At 39.5% G+C, this 23,531-nt stretch overlaps 1 protein-coding gene across 1 annotated transcript in view; it reads right to left on the bottom strand.

Moving 5' to 3' along the window:
• The window catches only part of LOC110838352 (guanylate cyclase 32E), a 107,240-nt gene that overhangs the window by 38,836 nt on the left and 44,873 nt on the right, over positions 1-23,531 (bottom strand). Inside the window, exon 3 of the mRNA XM_022081466.2 lies at positions 1,761-2,134. Coding sequence (XP_021937158.1) covers positions 1,761-2,114 — 354 coding nt within the window. The 5' untranslated portion in view covers positions 2,115-2,134. The remainder of the gene's footprint in view (positions 1-1,760; positions 2,135-23,531) is intronic.

Below are 23,531 nucleotides of genomic sequence, written 5' to 3'. Positions count from 1 at the left end.
CAGTCCTACTCAGTGCAAAATTTATGGAGCACTGGTGCACAGGACGTGGCGATGAATAGACCGAGATTTATGGGTAGAAAGAGAAAATTGTCAAAAATCAGTTTTTGTAGCAATTAGTCATGACAGTCAATGTAATCGCGAGATTTTAATTTAAAATTTTTTCGATGGATTTTTTTACTTCCAAGTTATAAGAAATCGTCGGCGAAATATGATTTATAAAGAAAACCTATGGTCTGGTACAGAGTAGCTTCAAAAACAACCAAGCGTATTACGTGGTTATAATCAAATCAGAATAAACAGTCTAAGCCATTTATTTCAAGGGTAACATTTCATTACCTTTCAATTTGAAATAGTTTTATTTCTAAGATTTGTATCCGAATTTTTTTTTATTTTTTCGAAAAGTACAATGCCCAAATCTTTTTCACTCTTCTACATAGCCTTGTTACCCTTCCATGCACATAGACCTATATTCCACCAACTTCAAAGGTATTTTAGAAATGTTTCTTAAGTGGTATGTTTTCGCCACTGTTAAATTAATTTCCTCGGCACAGCCCTTGAATAATGGCAAACTCTTGGAGTGAGGCTTTGATCTCTGGGAACAGCGTAAAGTCAGACAGGGACAAGTAAGGAGAGCAACGCGGATGCGAGAATATCTGAACTCATTTTACAGAGACGGCAAGAGACACAGACGCAAAGTAAGAGACTGTCGACCGAGACAAGTTGACACTTGTTCTGCAAGCAATAAACAGACAGTTTTTGCATAACCACCGACTCTCCGAAGAAAACTGTGTTAGTGGCAAACGAATGCAAGTAATAAAATAAAACTTGAATAACCATTTTATATCTGAGTTGTGGAGTTGTGACATTTAAGATTCTCACAGCGGCGAGCATAAAGGTGTCTATCTTCTGGGATGTACCGGCCAACGTTTCGGAGGTGCTTACCGCTGCCATCATCAGGGAAATGAATTTTGTTGAAAGAGACAGTAAGTACGTATAAAAAGTCTGTACATTTCTAAAACGCTACGCGACCCAAGATCCCGGAAGACAGATTACTTGATTTATGTTTTCTTTCTAGTACAAGGTTCCGTCAACACTCCATAAGAAAAAATGGGCACACACTAAAAGTCACTGGAGGGTATGAACAGTCACCCAACTAGAGAAAGCAGATTTGAACACGTGAACAGATGAAGTATATAAGCATATGTCAATTTTTATTAATTAAAATGATTCATGTCAAATTCAATCTCGACGCGAATCACTGGAAACATCAGTATCCTAGCAACAAACAATTTCGATTTACGAGCACGCAAAATGGCAGAACATCTCATTGAGAACTGAAGCGTGGAATATACCACATATGTATAAAAAATATATCTAAAGGGAATTTAAAATAGGTTTCCCGATCTATGGCTGATTTTAGAATGTAATAAAATAACTGCACAAGACTGCTGATATGAAACGAAAACTCAATCTGTACTAGGAGGCGTATGAAAACGGAACCCTGGAATAGGCTAAATAAGCCTGGTTCCATCTCCTGGTAAAATGCAGGAGTGAAAAATAAATCACGCATGCATGGACGCTGGTTCACATGTTTCTACGCTCCTACTATCAGACCTTCATAAGGACTTCCTAATCTCCCACATATATTCGCCCTGAAGATGGAAACTGAATTGTCTGCCGAAACGTTTAAAAATGAAAGCTTAAATTTTCCACTTATCAATGAAATTTTATCGCAGAGGTTGTCTGAGTGGTGTACTTACATACGATATCATCGGCAGGTTGAAGGCAGCGGCCATGCGCGCCTCTGTGACGCACGTCTCTTGAGGACCGATGTAAGCCGCCACGTTCTGGGTCCAGAGATCCGCCGTGCGCGCGATGCTCTCCAGTTCGTCGCCGTGCGTCTCTGCCACCACAAACTCAAGTCGATGTCCGCGATCACCCAACGGCCCTGAGTTCAGTTCCGTCACGGCGAGGGTAATTGCGCCCGAAATGCTGAGACCAGGTCGCACGTACTCGTGATCCCCACGGCGACGTTGGGACCCCGTCAGGTAACCGAGAGTGAAGACGTCGCCCCTCGCCAAAGGAAGGGCCAACAACGCCAGGAGGTGCCACATACCCAGCGCCACTCGCCCACCTGCGGCACAAGACATCACTAACATCAGACAGATGAAGGACTATAGCACGCGGATGGCAACGTGGAAGAAGAATTTGGAGAAAAATGCACAAAGAGAATGAGAATTTGAATAAAAATTTACTTGGATATTATCCATCGTCTAGTAATAAAACGTAAAAAACGTAAAACGACGTTTCGGAGATGGTACTCTATCTCCGTCTTCGGGTTCCTACACAGTTGGGCCCACTAGATAGAGCTAATCCCTATCTCCGGAGATGGGGATTAGCTCTATCTAGTGGGCCCAACTGAGTAGGAACCTGAAGACGGAGATAGAGCCCCATCTCCGAAACGTCGTTTTACGTTTTTTACGTTTTATTACTAGACGATGGATAATATCCAAGTAAATTTTTATTCAATTGACTCTTCACCATCGTCAAGAAGTTTTAGATTAGAATGAGAATTTGTTGGAGAGGAAGGGAAAATCTCTGGAAGATCACTGCCGGTTTAATGAAAACGATAAAGAGAAAGAAACAATGAGTAGAAAAAGAAGAAGATGGAGAAACATTTAAAATACAAGCAGGAAAAGAACGGGGAAGAATTAGACGAAGAAACAGGATATTCTGGATCAAATAAGGAAAAATAAATGGTACCATTCGTGATGGATGCAACAAGAGTGTCTGAAACGTCGGTAAACTTCTATCAGACTACACGGTGCAACAAGCAAGAAGATAGTTATCATCGGACATACCGCCGTGAAAATCTGAAATCCCGCTTGATAATAATAATTGTCTTTGTTACAGGCAGGGATGCAATAATACTGAAGCCGCAGTTGGGACGCTACTCGCGAGATGTCGCGTGTGATGACTGGGTCGGTTCGCAGCGGGAGACGTAATGGAAGAACCGCGTCTCGAATCCGTGGGAGGGCGAAATCATCTAGTTGAACGAACGCGAGAATCACCAGGAGGGACTTCAACACTGACGTTTCTTCCATTTAATTGCGTCCCCGAAAACAGCCAAAACACACCGAGAACGGCAACACAAAAATTCTGCTCACTGACTCGCGAGAATGTGATGTCGTCTATTTTCTAAACTTTTCTCATCATCTCAACCCCAAAACGTGCCTACGTACCCAAAAATATCTGTTTCAATGTAACTGATACAGTTTACAAAAGCCAGAGTTTGTCTGGTGACTGTGAAATGTTTCTGTCATGCGTCAGCGAATACAGAGAGAAAACCATATTTCCCACCCACACCTCTTCGAATTCGTCCTCAGCCTCCCGATAGATATGAGACGCGTTTTCCCTGTTCCAGACACCCATAAACCGAAACGATTTCTCAAGATATTGCGAGGCGCTCAGAAATTCAATGCACTTTCATATTTTACATTGCTTGAGATCTGTAAGAATCTTTCTGTTGCTATGGAAACCAAACGAACATCCTGCATTTAATTCTCTCAACCAACTGACAGACAAGACATTTTTGATGATAATTTACCATCGAATTGTTTGTAGTTTTAAAGAAAATATAAATATTTTAAATTGATGGACATACAAGTGTATTGCTATTATTTTTAAAAGATGACTTGTGCAAATGTTACCTGTACAGTCAAGATATTCTTTGAAAAGTCGATTGTGTACTTGGCTTGTCAAAGAATAACCCACTTTCTTAATGGAACACGAAGGTTCATCACCGTGCACACTAAGAAGTGAATTTTAGACTTATTACTCGTTCGGTGAACGAATTAATCAACAAATCACGTAAATGTCTCTCTATGCATCTGATATTTAAGTGTCTGCTTACTAATAACCAGTTCTTCTTCAGATGTATGAATCATCTATCTACCTGCTATCAAATAAAGATATTTCCATTCTCAGTCAGGTGCCTGCAGACTGGATAATTCCCTCTGTGCGCTGTTTCTGTTGTCAGTAGGAACGCAATTAAAGAAGGACAAGTGAGACTCTACCCACTCCCGAAGGCTTCAGATCAATTCCTGCGTCCTTCAGGACTCAGATCTGATGAAATCGGAAAATTACAATCTTAGTCGGGGGGAAAGTTCTTTGCCGCAGTTCCTTGCTTTGGACAACAGGATACGTGGCAAGAATCCTAGAAGTTACGCTCTGTTATTGGCTAGCAGATTATACAGGGTGTTCCCAAGTGAGGAAATTTTATAAATCGAACCAAGTCGAAGAATAGCATTAAAACAGATCTGCCTTTGTCTTCATGTCTCATACCCAGAGATAAAATAATACATGTTCACGATTAAATAAGATACAGATACATGTAGGAGGAATGTACTGGCACTTACTGCCTCCATCTTTAGTGCTAGTCGTACGAAACTTGGGTATCTACCTACATGTCTAACGTGGCGTTACAACTCCCAGAAGACCAAATTCGTCAATAAGTGGCTATTAGTTTCTCAGGAAATATTCAATTGCCCCACAGAATTATAGAAAAACACTTTCTGCATTGAAACGCAGAGAGTTCAGATGCGGGGACCAGCATCCACGTTGCGACCCGCACCCACAGATGTCAGTCACCTGCTGCGTGATCAGTGTGCACAAGTACGTCGTTATAGATCGCACTGCCGTAAATTGCACATTTTACATTGCTGACTATGGGCAGTGCACGCGCGCCATGGCTGGTCCCGCGTATCGACCCACACGTTTAGTACCCCGACTGCTCATGGTTTTACTCAGTCCCTCCAGACTTTTTCTCACCCTGATTTATTATCTGACTTCTGCACTGATTCAATTTTCAATTAAAGTTCGATGCCAAAGCTACTGACCAACTTTTATGGTTTCATAAGTATGTTCCCCCAGAAAATGCAAAGTGAGCACTCTTCTGTGCCAGCTTAATCCAGTCTTTTCTCATAATATTTCTTTAAGATACATTTTAATATTATCTTCCCATATCAGATCAGACATAGCTTAAAAATCTGTACTCCTCCCCCAGTATTGTCAGGGTGATTAAGTCGAGAAGAATGAGATGGGCGGGGCATGTAGCGCGCATGGATGGGACAAGAGGTGTGCACCAGGTACTGGTTGGGAAGCCTGAGGGGAAGAGACCCCTGAGGAGACCTAGACGTAGATGGGAGGATAATCTCAGGCGGGATCTATGGGAGAGAGGAGTTGAAGGAGACTGGATTTTGTTGGCCCAGGACAGGGTCCGGTGGAGGGCTTTGGTTAGTTCGGTGATGAACCTTCGGGTTCCGTAAGCCATCTGGTTGGTTGGGTCCACTATTTGGGAAGCCTGAGGGGAAGAGACCTCTGGAGAGACCTAGACGTAGATGGGAGGATAATCTCAGGCGGGATCTATGGAAGATAGGAGTTGAAGGAAACTGGATTTTGTTGGCCCAGGTGGAGGGCTTTGTTTAGTTCGGTGATGAACCTTTGGGCTCCGTAAGCCATCTTGTTAGTTAGTTAGTTATCAGATCAGACAAGGCTCAAAGATGAAAGATTTGAAGTTTTCATGGAGGTGATTCCGAAGATGGCTGTCTTCTGGGTTGTGGGGCCATGCAGTCTGGTATTAGTCCATCGACGTCTGAGAGGTCCTTGCTGCCTCCATCCTCAAGGCGATGAACAATCTCGCCCTGATGATGGCGGCATTAGGGACCTCTAAACCATTGGTAAACTTCTACCAGACTACACGACGCCACAACCCAGAGGGCAGCCATCTTCCATGGGTTATATTACAACTAGTGCTTTGTGTTTGAGTCTCTAGGAAGGATGCGGTAATATACAACGTAAACAGTATTTACTATACGCCTTTCAAGCTTAAAGTAGGTAAGGTTAGTCGTCTCGGACTAAACAGCTTGTGGGGGACTTCAGGGTGTAGGGATTAACACAATGGCTCGGGGAGATTACGTGACTAGTTTGCTTATCAGCAACTGAGAGAGTAATAATAAACATTAATTGTGAATACTGTCATTAGGTATGTAAACCAAACACAAGGCCGGAAAGAATAAGTACGTCCCTTGCATTGCAATGTATGCAGCTCGACGTACATGTGGATCGAACACCGATATGGAGTAAAAAAATGGTAATATTTCGGCGTGTAACTTGGGCGACTATTAGTTACTTTCTTTGGCACAGTTGCAAGATCTCAGAAGACTGTCTGTCCATACTGGCTGCCGTTAGAAAATATAATACCTAAAAACCATTCATCATCCTGATGAGGAGGCCAGCAAGCATCTCTGAAACGTCGGTAAAATTATACCAGACTAATGCCTATAATTTGTACAGACTATGACTTCATATTTACACTAGGATATTTTAAAATGATTCGAAATGTACAACATGTTTTTATTCTATTGGCAAAATTTTATTTTCTGAACATGGAGGCAGTATGTACCGCCGAAACGTCGATAACTTCCTACAACTCAGTGCTGTGATAATCTCAAATCTCGATTTGCTGTTGTAAAAAATCTCAAGAAAGTTCTGGGATCTGTTAGTACCTAAAATATTTTCGAAAAGAGAAATTTTCTGAGGTCGGAAGTAAACTTATTAAACAGTCTGACTGACATGACGTAGGACAAACCACCAGATGGTAATTGGCGCGTCTGTCATAAAATAATTCTGACAGGATCGGAGAAACACGAATGGAGGTCCTAGTGATTTTATAATAACGACATTGAATCAATCATTTGAATATAAAATCTCTCACGATGAGACTTTCAGACACGGGTAAATAATTACATAAAAAAGCTGTCCCACTATACGCCATGTAGGCGCTTGGGGGGAGAGGAGGTATAGCTCCTACTCATTCTTGACCTCGGCACTAGATGGGGGTGAGTGGTCAGCATCACGCCCCGAAATAAGTACATACGTATATATTAATAAAGGAATGAAAATAAACAGAGAGAAAAACAGAATGAACTGAAAAGAGAGATAGAAAGATGTACAATAAGGAGAAAGAAAATAAATTAGACGTAAAGAATGAAGTTGGAGACGAATGTCGAAAGCAAGGGAGAGAGAGCAAATGTTTAAATGAAACAGACGGACACGTAGAGAATAAGAAGAAGATAAATACACATACATGTAGCGGTGGTCTCTTTTCGCCGGTTTCTCGGCCATGTACTCTATTTCTGGGGTGCTACACCAGAACCTTTGACTGTTAGGTACATGTACGGTCGAGCCATTTATCAAGTAATTTCAGAGTATAAAGTCAGAGTCACGTCTGATGTAACCTGAATTTATTATAAGGGTGGGGGTCGTAAATCGTTCAGACGATCTCTGATAATGACACGTAAGAACAGCTTGGTTCCAACGTAAAGCACCTGCGCAGGCTCCCTGTTTCACCATTATCGCTTTTGTCAGAACACGTTATACAGCGGGGGCAATGTACTTATCGTCATCATCATCATCATCATCATCATCATCGTTGGCTCTGCAGTCCTGTGGGAGGTTTCTTAATCTATTCAAATACTGGTAGGACTCTTTTGATGAGAGATCAGGCCGCCGCCAGGCTTCTACCTGGACAGTACAACATAGACAGACTAGAACAAACATCCAAGCCTTAATCGAGATTCGAACCCACGATCCCTGTGTCCGGGTGATCAAGGCCGACGCCCCCAGAGTTGCGATAGTCTACGCGGGGCAGGAGTGGGGGGAATTTTAAAATGACCGGGGACTAGACAGTCTGGAAGGGAATGAAAATGTTCCACTTCAAATTGTGTTTGTACCTAGCAAACACGTTGAGAAATGCGGACAAAATTCTTTTCGAAAAGCCTGAAGGAAAGTAATCACTTGGAAGACCAAGTCGTAGATGGAAGTATCGTAATAGAATGAATATTAAAAAATACTGGGATGAAAGGATGTAGACTCGATTAAATTTGCTCTTGTTTTCAACCAGAAGTAAAGTTTTTAAACGCGGCAGGAAAAATTAGATTTCCATAAAAGGCGCAGAATTTATTGACTTACTGGGTAACTATCAGGTTCTTAAGAACCACTCCGCTCCATGAATTTAGTGAATTAATACCGCCATTGTTCTATCTGTGAGTAGAAAGTGAACATCGAATTTGCTGAAACTTTAAATTTCTCCTTTATTTCGAAATGTTTCTTCTGTTACAATGTTTCCATGGCATAATCAAATTGTCGGAAGACGCTTCTTCCTCTGATATTCTCAAATTTGGGTTATTCTTACTTTTAATCCAGATATCTCGCGTGTACCATAAAAAGTAGTGATTGCATCTCCTTCTTGTTCGAAAGGATTAAAATACCTTGGAAGAAGTTTAAATGTGTCTGCAAAGATTGTTGAGTGATTTTTGGGCCCTGTCCCGGGGAAATTAATCCATGTTGTTGTCACAGAATCACATATAAAGCCTGCAGCTGAGGAAGCCCATCTCGATATGTAAATATCAGAACTAAGCTCGCTCAAGTACCTCCACGTGTCGATCCAAGAGTTCGCAGTTGTTTACCCCTTCAGAAGCTTTCGGATGAACGGAGAAAAATTATAATTTACGTATTGAGATTGAAATTTACAATAATATCCATTTGAACAGCAATTTCGTCTAAGAAATACGCCATAAAAATATTTATAGTAATGGAGGTCTGAGTGGGCAAAGTACTGCTTTCGGGGAAAAACACCCAACTGAACCTCCAGTGACGTCACATATACATTTCGAGGCGCGTTATAACCCTACGAAAAGTCTATTAAAACAGCTCCTTGCATTCGTCTGTCTGTCCACATTCGTTTCTAAAGTAAGCGAGAACATGGTAACAAATATTTCTTGTCAGACCACACGCACGCAACTGATAATTCTAATGTAGTGTTACAGTGGTCAGGACAAAGTGAAACCAGTGTTTTAAGGTACATTCGTGGCACTCAAAAGATAAAACGCATTCCGTACCGAACATCAGACGAATTGAGCTCGAATGAAGATAGCGGTGTAAATTTTAAAGGACTTCAAAATATCGCCTCACTCGTTCACTGGAACAGCTAGCAGTGTGAGTGTATGTGAATACAAAACTACATTCTGTTTTATCAAGCTCGAAACCAGGGGCAAAAATGGTGAGAAGGGGTTAAACAGACTTTTAAAACGTTAAAAACACATTACTGTAGTCGTCTAGACATGGAAATTCAATCATGTGACGTATGAAGGTATTGAATGTTCAATAACTCTTCTGTATTTAAACAAATGGAGCTATAATTTTATCAGCAATTTTGTGTGAATGTTGAACTTTGTTTAACTACCTAAGAAAAGCCTATAAGTTGAGTGTTTCTGAGAACAAATAAGGATGAAATAAAAACGCTGAAGAAAACTAGGAATAAATAATGAGATTAACAAAAATCGAAATGGCTCGACGGTATTTCGTAAAATTTTTCAGTATTAAATTTAATTAAAATCGGGTATCCGTCCTAGACATTTATATGGAGGTCTGAGTACAACGATAAAAAGTCTCAGTTAATCCATTAAGGACTGAGCTACAATTACTATTCTTTGGTTAATTATAAAAAAAAATTATTAGGTACTTTCCAAAAGAAGATTTTGTACTGAAAGCGGATCATTCATTTTCGTCTTAAGATGAAACGAAACACAAGAAAAACTTTCCCCTGGTGAAGATCTAATGACGTGAAGCCACTGTTCCCAAATCGTCTGAATCTCTCTCTCTCGGCTTCAGACGATTTCGGAATGGCGGCTTCGTCTGAAGCTGAAACTCGTCTAAAAAATATTTAAGAATTCAGCCCGTACCGCGAAGAAAACACAACGCTTCACCATTACATAGATCAACTAGTTAACGCTGTTTAAGGAAATAATCGCTGTTACACTGAGAATCATATAAAACACATGTGTATAAAATACAGAGTTGTTTATTGCTGAAGCAGTGGTACATATGGTTACCACTGGACTTAAAGGGGTTAAGGAAATTTAAAAGCTATCTCTTGTGATCCATCATAAAGGGTTGGAATTCTAAATCCTGTTTCACGTAATAGAAATATCAGTATGTCAACAAAGGAGGGAATTTGTGAAATCTCGGAAGCTAATTAATTTCGAGAGGCACGCACAGAACAGTTCTGAGGTGTCACCATCGACACAAAAGAAGCTAATTTACAGCGTCAATGCCTCAATTATAATTATAATTATCGTCCGTCTGGCCAGCAGACAATGGATTACTTTGCACAAATACAAAATAGGACGAGGGCAAATTTCAGGAGCCGGAACTGATTTTGAAATGACGACAGTGAAAGAACGAGAGACGCAATTAACAGACTCGCCCAAACAGATGACTGAAACGTCGACGTGGAATTTCTCTTCCAATTTCTATAAAGGATTGAAAGACATTTCCATGTGTTTCATTCGATTAAAACAAGGAGAAATGAGTTCTAATTCGTATAACTAATTCCAGTAAGTACGCTGAGCAGGTAAAGAAATTCTTCGTCTATTATAAAACCCCGAGACCAACATAAGTCCATATCCTTTCCTTTACGGTTACTAACCAAACTTTTTTCACGAATTTATGACTGTAGCGATACAAATCAGATCAGAACAGAAACTTTTCGAAAATGTGTTGTCTGCAACAACAGATTACTGCTTGAGATTTAAGGTTCTCGTGGCGACGATGATGAATTGGTTGCCTTGTGGAATGTAGCACGGTGTAGTATGGTAGATATCAACCGACATTTCAGAGGAGGTTACTGCTTCCATCATCAGGGAACGACTCGAATATCCTAACAAAATATTAATAACTGAATGAATAAAGAATAACCCAAATCTTAAAAGTTTTAAATTGAAAGAAACCACATTTATGCATAATTTATGCTGAATTTATTTAAAAGTTACTAAATGTAGACAAGAAGTATCGATTTAATGAAATACATTCTAAAATATCTCAGTGTCTGTAGCATGAATCAAACGAATTTCAAGAATTTTTTTTTTGAAAAAAGAGCTGTCTACCGACCTGCCTCTATTCTGGCGACTTGGGAAAATAAACTTAAGCTGTTTCCATGGAAACGCACATCTCCGCACTGGAAAACCCTAGACTGAGGTCACCGTAACTAGAAGAGATCTATAGTCATATTTAATATCAGACACTTTCATGAAAGGGCGGAGTTTATAAAAGAAGTATCCCGTCTATAGCATAGAAAAAGGTAGCCGACTAATCAACTACACAAGTCTAATTACAGGTAGCTATATCTTCGAGGAGTCTACAGCTTACTGTGTATCCATATGGATACATTTCAATTAAATATACTTCATAGCTTTGCAATGAAACTTGTCGGGCGCATTTCGGTTCAAATTAGTTTAATACAGTCCATAATTATTAAAAATGCATCGATTTTGATTTAAACAACCGAATATACGGTACAACGCATTAACCTTTCTACTTTCTTACGGAGAAACTTCTATGGCCCCCCCTTTCGCAGGTGTTCCGCGAACCATCGTTTGCAAACCACTGCATTAGACCATTATCCACTGTGTCAGTCCCTGCAGTGTGATTGCACTTTAATGTGTTGAACTCAACAAACGGGAAGTGCATAGAGATTTATAACACGGATAAATCACAAATTTCCTTGGGACTTAAAAAGAACATGTAATAAATCAAGCCTCACATGTAGCTGTCTTCATGTACCGACTCAGATAAGCTGTAGTTTATGAGCTTTGAAAGCCGCGGTCGAGTGGGTAGCATTTCTGCTCCTGTACGTGGCGGCCCGTATTCAAATATGGCCAGGAGACCGGATATTCCGAATGCGCTTTTCACAAATTCGATACAAATAACCTAATTTTGTCTTCAGAAGGATCATAAACGATAAATGATCCCTATGCGATATTACATTCGTGCTACAGCCTGTCTTCTGGACTATCACCCTGATGATGGAAGCAGTAAGTTACTCTGAAACGTCGGTCAATATCTATCTGACTACATGGAGCAATATCCCAGAAGACATCGATGTTTGTACTCGCAGCGAGAATTTCAAATTTTACAAATAATTTTCAAGATATATGTAGTTATTTATGACATAAGCCCAGATATTGCCATCCTATTATGCGTTCATTTTATGCGCTTCGTACAAAAAGGCAATACAATTTAATTTAGGCAGTATTATGTATTACTCTCAAATTATATATTTGCTTTCATTAATTCTCAGAGCTGCATCTAAACGTCCTATAGGCTGTCCATACAAGATCAATAGCCAATTACAATTCGGAAACCTCTATACAAGCATTGAGGTCATAATGAAGAATTTGAAATTCATTTCCTTTGCACAATTCAGAGGCTATAAATAAATAAAAATCACAAATTTCCATGCCTCGAAATATCGGCTGTAATCAATACGTCATACAGGGTGAATAAAAAGTTGATCCTCGTTTTCTCTTCAAGAATTGTCTGCAGATACAGGAGTTAAAAAATTCATAAAATGAATGAGAAAACTAATAGACAGAGGATAATATTAAAACGGACATAAGTCAGGCTAGGTTTCATTTCGTGCGCTGGTTAATCCGTTACAGGACGCTCCAATCTGTTCGCGCGCCGAATCAGCGAACTCGAAAGGCAGCTGAGCGGTGCGGGTAGGCGACCCGCATGATACGAGTAACGTGTTGCGTTCCGCAGGGGCTCTGTAGCGGCAGTCGTTCCTCAGCGTATTAGGGGCACGCCAGAGGTCGATACGACGTCACTCAGAAAGACGGTGGATCTGAGGGACTTCAGTTTCCTCAACATCTGATTTCTGTTCATTTGAGGTGAGGCACGCGGAAGGCCCGACCAGTCGGTTTCCTCTCAAGACAACTTTTAATATTATCCTCATTCATATATAAATCAGGAGTTTACAGTTAAATGTTTGTAAACATAAGGGGTGTTTCGTCCATCCGACTCTCTCTCTCTCTCTCTATATATATATATGTGTGTGTGTGTGTGTGCGTTACCGCCATCCACGAAAATGGGATACTGGGTGTGATGAAGAAGGCCTACAATTTGACGGGCGAAACAGTGAATTTCGGAATGTTCACAGCTGTGAATAAAGCCAGATATACGACACTGACTGAGAGAGTTTCCTGAGGATGTCTGAACTTCCTAATCCAGCAGCACTTGAAATGCCATGACTTTGTGGGATATAATAAAGGAATCACGAATCTAATATGGCGAGTAAGAAGGATAACATATAACTGCAGGAACCTATTGATAAGCCATGACGTCTGTTCCATCACATCGGTTATTAATTCTTGAAACAGAAGGGGAGAATGAGACAACCCTTTAAAGCATAAATATGTGGTCCAACAGCTTGACAATCATATGATTCTCAGCGTAAACAGCGTTAACCGATTGATCTCTGTAACCGTGAAGTGCGGTGTTTTCTTCGCGGTACGGACTGAATTAATAAATAATACGAGCAGAGTGAAAGTGAGAGGAGTCACCATGATGACCAGCGTCGTTCTTTATCGTTTTCCGATGGATTTTTTTGGCATTTTTGGATTTATGGATCAGCTTCGAAACGAGAGACGGCGTGGCTTGTGGATTCCCCGGGTTTATGTTCGCAAAATTGAGTTTTCACTGCTTGTTGAGAAAAGGACCGTGGAAGAACACTTCGGAGCTCTTATTATAAAAGTTTACAGACGTATTTTCCACCGTTGCCAAAATTCCATCCGTGTTGCACGCGTTAAACTTATTTTGTAAGCGACTTGAAACTTCAGAGAGAGCGGCCCGAGTCTTGCTAAGTGATGACGAACACGACAACCAGTTTCTTACTGGGACAAATTGCGAGAACAGAACTCAGAGCTCTCAGTCACGAGGAGGCCAAGTCAAATAGCTGTAATGCAAAAATATTTTCTCGTACGTATGCAGTGGCTGGACTGAAATAGAATTATGGAATTCTAGAAAAAAATGTCGAGCTCAGTAATATTTTTATCGTTCTGAGCTGTTAATAGCAACTTGGGAATGTACAAATGGCTGAGGGTAACAGAACCTAGAGTTGAACAGTTCCGCTCATCTAAGTTAAACGTTAATGTTAACCTCTCATCTTCTTGGTCTACCAAGTGGACGTTTTCAAGAAGTTTTTTTTAACAGCACTTTAAGAAGATAAGAAGCCGATTAAAATACGATTCATGGAAAAACAAGTCGCATTTACTAAGGACACGTTGGAAATTAAGATATAAGGCATCACACAGTAAGACAATTCAATATACTGGCTAAGTATGGACTGGACCACAGAGTTCGATCTCCGGTGTGGGTATAAAATTACTAATACAATAATTTATTTTCCGTCTATACACAAACTTAAAATAATGTTGTTTAAAATTACTTAAAATTATAACATTCTCAGTAGTTACTGTATCTTGTTACATTTTGTATTGACGACATGTTTCGATGTGTATTACATCATCATCAGGTCTATCAATTTTAAAAACTGTTGCACATCTTGCGTTGCGTATATTGATTTGTTTGATTTTTAAGTCTCTTCCTTTAAATTTGAAGGTTGTGCTTTGATGTTTTATATCGGGTTGTAAGTGATGTGTTGTGTGTCCGATATTAAGGGACGGTAGACTGCAAGTTTGTGTATAGACGGAAAATAAATTATTGTATCAATAAAACACAAACATGACGCAATTAAGATATAAATTATAAAATTACTAGTTTCCTACACAAAGGACAACCGATAAATCTTAGCCGGGGGGATACGTTGACCACTCAGTCCCCCTCTCCTCAAATTTAGTGCCAGGGTCAAGAACGACTATGAGCTAAGCCGTCTCTCCACCACCACCACAACTGCCTCCATGGCGTGCAGCGAGACAGCTTTGATGTTTATACTCGATATTACGAGACATGAGAGGCAGAATGAGGACAGAGAAGGGAGAGGAGTTCGAAATAAGAACTTGGATAAGTGATAAGCATTTCCCAGATGTCACAGAATGAGCAGAGGAGTAAAGTCACATATGGAAAACTAAAGGATAAATTCACTTATACGTGCAGTATTCGGCCTCTCAAATCATAAACAGCAACCGATTACTAACACAGGAATGACAACAGATGACTGCAGACTATTTTCAAGCAGTGACTGGAGAAATTTCTGTATTTCAAAATATAATGCATTTATATTAAACTGCTCGATTTTAATTTTTCTGTTATTTTAATAAGAACCTAGAAACATCAGAATTCAATGTTGTGTGCTGTTACATCGTAGAAACTAGGTCAGCGGGAAATTCGGAATAAGACATGCGGAAACCGCAGTGCTCTATATTCAAACAGCCATGAACACATATCACGTTTTTCTAGCAAGTGAATGCAACCTGAAGCATAAACAGAAGGATAATATTAAGGTGGATGTAAAATATGATGCATTTTCATTGTCTGGAATTGACGGGTTCAGGGTACACGGCAATACTAAACGTTCTGGTTTAAACAAAAGTAAGGAAATTTCTTGATTATCTGGGCGACCATCAGCGTTTCAACAGGGACTCTGCTGAGTGTAGTTAGTGACGTACTGCTACCTAATCAGGATAAAACAAGCTAGTCGTCCAATTGCAAAACTTATATTGGCACACTGTTGAATATGTTGGAAGACAACACCCCAGAATTTTTCTCAATTAAATTAGAAGAAAAGAAAAGAAAAGGAAAGGAAAACAATAGAAACTAGCAGAATATATCGGGATAACCCTTCTCTGGGAAGAGATTCGAAGTCACAACTTCCTGAACGTGAAACAAGTTACCGCAACGTCCGATTTAGGTTGTAGCCTATCTGTCCCCAGCGTGGTATTTAGGCGTATTATCACTGCTTTAGATGCTAGAAAGGTTTTTTTTTTCAATTTCCGAAAGGTTGAATTTTAAACTTACGTTGTTTTTCCCACAAACCCCTAATTTAACATAGAAATCAAGGGACGTGTCTGTGGATACGAAGAAATAATTTTGAAATTGAAGATTTAAATTCTTTTAATTAAATTCGTCATATTATTTGTGTCTCATTACGAGCCTTCTACAAAAATATTCGATATCTTTTGCAACGAACTTTGATAATTTATTCCTTCAAGAAATTATTTGGAGTATCAATTTGACAGAGCATATTAATCACAGGTTTTGTAAATCTGTGAATTTTGAAATTTTAATAATTTATTGTCATTATATAAAGCCATTTAAAATTAACATCTTAGCAGCACAGTACTACTTCAGAAGCTGACAGTTGTTCGTCTGGTGAAGAGATTCCCTACCGTGTTCACATTATCTTACCCTGTGCTAGATGAACCTAGCCCATATCCACACATCGTAATTCTTTAAGATCCATTTAACACCAACTTACTTTTTTTTTAGTAGGTCTGACAACTTTTTTCTAACCCTCAGCATTTCAAATTAAAATCTGGTAAAAATTCATGCTTAATTTTAAGTACATCACTTATAATAAATAGAAGCATAATGTGAATAAATAAAATTAACCATGCGATCAACAAATAAAACTTTTCAAGAGTATAAATACAGCAAGGACGAGTGGGAACTTTTGTCACAACAATAAAATTTCGACTGGAACAAAGCTACACTCACCTCTATCCAAAAATATTCTTGCGATCAGGAAACTTCACATTTTCACAGACTCGAACATGTGATCACGTGATAAAAGTGACATGTGACACGTGTCCCACATAACAACACATAAACTAACACGTCACTGTGAGTATCATAAAATTTAAGACGCCAGAAATATGACACTTATCGTCTTTTACAATCACAATTTTAACACCTCGCTTTCTGAAGACCTCCTACGATTTATAATCATCGGAAAAAAAGCTACAAAATACTACGAAATATTAGGATAAACAGAGAAAATCTGAAGTACATTAAACAATATTAAATTTGGAATGTATAGGGAAGCCACGTGTAACAAGGGTTACTATCGCCTACTCGCTACGTACGTGAGCGCTGGTTCGGCCCGCAGTAAAACCCCACGTGCACTCCGAAGCCCAAAGCAGAACTGGGAGGAAAACGTCACGCGACACACCAAGTGCCTACTTGTCAGAGCCGGCAGGCCCTGCTACGTCACTGCGACGAAGCGAAATACGAACAGACACGCTCTTTCATAACCTCATTTCAAACACCACCACACACGAAATAATATTCATTTATTTAACGACGCTTCTTCAACAACTCAGACTGCGTCAAATGAGTGGGTGACAGTGAATGAGAAAGGATGCGAGAGAAATTTGGGACGTTCCGGGTTCAAATCTCGGCCCGGAGACCGAATGTACTTACTTGGGATTGTTTCGGTCTTACTAAATTTTGTTGGCAGTGGATTTAATGTTGGTGTTTTTCCTCAGTCACTCCGGGCAAATTCCGGGATGGTACCTTAAATTAGACCGCAAAAGATTAAAGTGTTTTAAGATCAGGTATCAACGAGTTAGGTGTTTTTCTTGTGAAACTCATCTATCTTAAAGGCAAGGAATTTCATTATTAAGTTATTTAACGACGCTGTTTCAGTTTAATGGACTACAAAATTTTAAAATCGACGGGTAACGAGAATAGAAGAAAAGAGAGGAATAAAAGAGAATAATAAAAAAATATAAAGAATAAAAGAACGAAAGAGAGAGGAAGAGACAAGGGAAGACGATAATTATTTAAAAATAACTTCGGAGAATAAAAAGTACATTACATATATGAGCTATGGGAAGCTAGCGACACAACCCAACTCAAGTGCGTGAACACATAATTACTTTGGCAGTAAAATGTTTAATTTTGAAGTGTAATAACTCACGGAGCCTACACATTTTTTTTATTTTATAGATACTACATTAAAATTTCATAGGATGCCAGCTATTTTTCTGCTTTTCAGAAACGATTCCTTGTAACAGATATATTAGTTCCAATTTGTGGATCTATTATCTCACTGAGGAGCGCAGGCTTTGTGCCCATAATGCAGTAGGAGCACAGAATAGAGAGACCTTTTAAGTGAAGGTGTGTATTGCGGACTAAGAGACTCTAGAAATGCATTAGGCAGCAACCGATTCAATGTAGGTGCTTCTAGAGGGGCAGTGGAAGGAGTTTTTCGCACCAGATGATAGTTTAGTGCAAAAAGACAGAAACAAGGTGAGAATGAATATGAATACTATAGAAAATGTTAAAGAGAGAAGCTTACTAAATAGAATGTCTGATAAGTTTGGAAATAATTGGGTCATTAGTCAACTAAAGACATTCTTCCGGGATCACCAAACCTTTATTCTGTTTTAAGCAGCGATCATTTCTGACGAGAAGAAAACAGCTTTACTGTCAGGTTAATTTTACATTTCGATCTGTTTAAGAATCAAATTATTACACTTTGAGTTACTAATTCACTGTAACAGCTTAGCTTCCCACTACAATTAATCTAAATACATGATATTTAAGAATTCAGTCCGTACCGCAAAGAAAACACAACTCTTCACCATTACAAAGATCAACTGGTTAACCCTTTGAAGCCTACGCTCGTCGAAATAACATTTAAGAATTCAGTCCGTACCGCGAAGAAAACACAACACTTCACCATTACAAATGACAACTGGTTAACGCTGTTTAAGGAAATAATCGCGGTTTATTCCGAGAATTATAGTTCGTCTGAATTATATTTAATGATTCAGTCCGTACCGCGAAGAAAACACAACTCTTCACCATTACGAAGATCAACTGGTTAACGCTGTTTAAGGAAATAATCGATGTTTACACTGCGAATCATATGAAACACATAAATACACGCTGCTGGAAAATTTCAGAGTTATGAGTTACTGAAGCAGGCGGTACATATGTTTACCATTGTGCTTTAAAGGGTTATTACGCTAATGGAAGTGCTTGGATAATGCAGAAACATTATATAAGCCAATAGGCAGCTATTTGGCACAAGTGTGCTCAATCATGTGCTAAGTGCTATAAGTGTTTGTTGTGTTCGGCCCATAACACTAGAAAGGATTCTACAGGTCCACAACCCGGAATAATATTTGTTTGAAGTTGTCTGTGATTTCCCAGAGAACATTACAGACCTGTCGAGGACATCTCTGATCAAAGTGTACTGTCAGAAATGCTCCGAAATATCAACTGACCACCATATTAGAGAAATATGAAAGAAAAATTACATATAGAAATAAACTCCGGTTAAAACTTTGAGTCCCGCATTCTTCCTCAGTACATTTAATGACACGTTCTTAATTACAAAGGCCATATAAAGTCGACGAACTCTATCCTTATTTTCGTGAGATCTGTTTTAATATTCTTATTAATTTGTAGTTCGCTCGTGCGTGCTACATGTCCCGCCCTAAATAAATAATTAATCTAAAAAGTAAAGAAACAGGAATCAGAAGATATTTTTAATTTAAAAAGAAATTCACATACTTAATATACGATGAAAAAAATTAAGAATAAAATATAAGTTAGATAAAGGAAGGATGATTTATTTATGTTTTATTACCTACGCGGTTAGTAACTCAGTGTATATGGCGTCGTATGAAAGGATGATTCATCGATGAATGGTCAGTTGGATAAGATGTGGAAGGACGCGACAGTGGCGTAATTTAAAATACTATCACGGCTTTCACGTAGAGGGACTGACTATAATAAATAATCTCAGGTCTCCGGGGGCGAGATTTAAACTCGAATTCCCCCGAATGCAAAGCAGGAATGCTAACCGCTGGACCGTCACTTTCAGTAAAAGGGAAAGATGAATGAATTTGATTGTTATAGAACCGTAAAATAAAACAATACGCCTAATTATTATAACCAACGTAAATAACTCAAAATCCTAGCTTCCAAGCACCAGAAATATCATCAATAAGGCTTAAAAATAAAGGCCCACCGTCGAAACAAAGTTCACTTACACCAAGGGGCGAACAATGTTCTGTAAGCTACATAGTTTTTGCATTACGCTCTCTGCTGTAAGCTTTGCGGGTGGCGGGCATAAAACAATGTAAAGGTCTGCTTCCTTTCAGCTCTTACTTGTAAAAAAATATAGCCCCTGAAGACTTTTCTGTGTCCACAAAATATCTCTTATATTGGCCACTTTGAATATAATATTTCCCATCTCTCGCACTGGGACAAACACTAATTCTCGCTTTTAAAATGTGTTTTATTTCCTCAAAGTTATTCCACACATTCTTTTCGACTTCCGTAAAATGCCATAACAGAGAGTCAAATTTTGCTATTATTTTCACGAGTCGAGAGATGATGGGAACTGGGAGGGGCTGTTGAAATGCCAAAGTGGCTTATATCACAAAAATACTTTCATAAGAAACAAGTAAGTACTTCACACCGTTTTTAAACGCACTGCCTTAAAGCTAAGATTCTTGGAGATACGGACTCACCGCTAAAAAAAAAAGTAAACGTTATTGCAGATATAATAAAACACGAGTGTCAGAAACTTTCTTTGTATTTCGCTAAATATTGTCCATTACGAAAATATATATTTTTTTAAAAAAAGTTATGTATCTGAGTAAGATTTATATTTTACGCCATGGCCAACTTTGAATTAAGTTCGGTGATCTTTTTTTTTTTCGTAAAACTCCTAGCACCGAGTTTCCTATAAATAAAACAGATTTTTTACGTCACAAATACAAGCTAATCAACAACCAACTCCATCAGCAGAGTTCTTATAGAGAAGCCGATATTTTACTCATTCCTCGTCTTTTACGAAACCCTTAGACTTCTTTTCGTGTTCACAAAAGCCCGTTACTAGTCCATATCCAGAGCCAGATGAGTTCAATCCACACCCTCGATCCGTATTTTCTTAAGATCAATTTTAATATTTTTCTCCATCTATGCCCAGGTCTTCCGAGTAATCTCTTTCCTCCAGGCTTCTAAAATAAAATTTTGCACCCTTTTCTCAATTTTTTAAACGTGCTACATGCCCCGCCCATCTCATTCTTCTTGATTTATCAGCCCGAATCTCTATAAAAATTCACCCAAACATTTCTTCCACCCCCACAATAAAATAAAATAATTAAATTAGTTTATTAGTGTCGTGGATGATACACACGGGTCGACGGGCGTACAAAACCCACGCGTTCATTGTACGCACGTCACGCAACAGAAAACAGAAATACGTAGACCACGAACATGGTTTAGAATCAATCGAAACACAATCGCTAACTGGGTCTAAAGCTCGCATTCGTAGAGCCGTTTGTTTTACTTGTGGGAAATTTACGTAATACAAAGCAGAGACGTCCAGACAGACGAGCGGATAAGTCCATCAATCCGAAGAACAATTCAATGTCACTTCAATAACCGGCTGAATAATTAACGTTTTAGCCGATTTCATTTACCAAACTGCGTGATTAAGTCCGGCTATCCACCCCCCCACGCCCTAAGCTTTCCAGTTTTCTAGTTGCTATTGATTCGTTCCTCGCTGTTAGCAGAACAAATAAGCGCGAATGAGGTTCAAGGTAAGTGTTATGACCACGGCCCCGGATCTAGTCCGACCTACTTGTTCCCTTCCGGAATAAACGGAAGCAACACTTGTAAGATAACATTGGAGAGGAGAGATATGGACGGGGAACGTAGCACGCATGGCAGAGACGAATATATAAAAGCTTGAATTTAAGAGGCCACTCGAGCGAAAGCACTAAAGATGGGAGAATAATATTAAAATGGATCCTAAGGAACAAGGGTATAAAGATATGGCTGTCTTCTGGGTTGTAGCGCCGTGTACTCTGGTAGGAGTGTAGCAAAGCTTTAGACATCCGTACCTGTCCCATCATCAGGGCGATGTGTAATCGCCTCTACAACCTGTAAGACAGCCAAGTTACGTTTCACCGTCGCGAAAACCTCAAATTCTACTTTGCTTAATGCGGATTAACTAAAGGGTAAACAAGTGGGCTGTCGTAAACAAGAATTGAAATGAATTGAATCGTTTTCGATTTCTTATTTTGATATGATTTTCAATGACTGGTATCGAACCCTTGACCTTTTCAATATCAAGGAAATCTACTAAGCACGCCGATAATAATTAACCATTTGGTTTAATTGAAATTTAAAAAATGAGTGCCCGTGAATTTTTGACGTCTTTCGAGTGTCACAAATACTGGCAACAGATGGCAGCACTCGCCGGAAGATCCCGAGGTTGAAGTAATATTCGGCGTCTCTGCTAGATGCCCCCAGAGTGTAAGGCAAGAGACGAATGGCGTCGGGACGCTTCCAGTAAATCCAACTGTCGCAAGCAGAATTTATCCCGGAGCAGACAAATTTTCCGCCATGGTGAGGGAAGTGCCAGTGGGAGACGAAACACAGACACATGAATTTATCACGTGAACTTGTTCAATACAAAGTAACACGACTCATATGTCCAGTTTGACAGCCCGGAGATGCCTACGGTGGATTTTGGCTGAGTCCGATCTCAGTCGGTCGGCTGGTTTCGTATTGGAGCTTTGCACAAGAACCTGACTTCAATCGCAGTGAATATTTTTACATTTTAAGTTTACTTCTTCAAGAAACCAAACACATTTTGTGCTTTCAATTCGACTTGTTAGTTTGCGTGATAAAATTACTCAGATATCCAGAACACGTGACATGCACGCATTAATAAGAAATACGGGTAGCATTATCGCCGAAGCGCCTTGAGAAAAGACACCACCTAGACACTTATTAATTAAAATTAAGAGGGGACTCAATTCCGGAAATACTTACTACTTCTCAATTCAAAATTTTTTGTCTTCCCGTCTGATTTATAAGAACCCAAAGATTAAAATACACAAAACGTTAATATTGCTTCTTGTTTTGTATGGGTGCGAAACATGGTCTCTCACTCTGGGAGAGGAACACAGATTGCAGGTGTTTGAGAATAGGGTGTTGAGGAGGATATTTGGGTCCTGGAGAGAAGACGATGGGGTCTGGAGAAAACTGCATAATGATGAACTTAAAAATGTATACTTCCCCAATATTGTCAGGGTGATTAAGTCGAGAAGAATGAGATGGGCTGTGCATGTAGCGCGCATGGATGGGACAAGAGGTGTGCACAGGGTATTGGTTGGGAAGCCTGAGGGGAAGAGAGAGCTGGGGAGACCTAGACGTAGATGGGAGGATAATCTTAGGCAGGATCTATTGGAGATAGGAGTTGAAGGGGATTGGATTTTGCTGGCGCAAGAGATGAACTGGTGGAGGGAAATGGTTAATTCGGTGATGAAACTTCCGGTTCCCTAAACCAACTAGTTAGTTAGTTAGTTAGTGGGGGACAGAATGAATTCTTTGTTGCCCCAGTCAATTCGCCGGACACGTGATCAGTCTAACGGAACAGACAGTTTCCCTTGTCTCTCTGACCGACATGTGATCGATCAGTAACCACTCTCTGGAACAGTAACTTCCCGATTTCAAGGCTGAATAGCCCCGAACTTGGTAACAAAACCCCACTTTCAACTATACAAAACTTGCTACGGAAAAACAACTGTTAATTTTTTTCAAATCATACTGTATCAACTGACGAGGTTAACAGATTCAAGCGGTGAATAATTTTAACAGAACTACACGCAGGAAAACGATAAGTTGACAGGATTTTA

The sequence above is a fragment of the Zootermopsis nevadensis genome, unplaced genomic scaffold, assembly GCF_977971745.1.
Source record: "Zootermopsis nevadensis isolate Lab colony 2312 unplaced genomic scaffold, Znev_1.0 Znev_ptg000021l, whole genome shotgun sequence".
NCBI classification, from domain to species: Eukaryota; Metazoa; Arthropoda; class Insecta; order Blattodea; family Termopsidae; genus Zootermopsis; species Zootermopsis nevadensis.
Note: the sequence above shows the minus strand (reverse complement) of the source record. Positions and strands in the feature narration are given on the sequence as shown.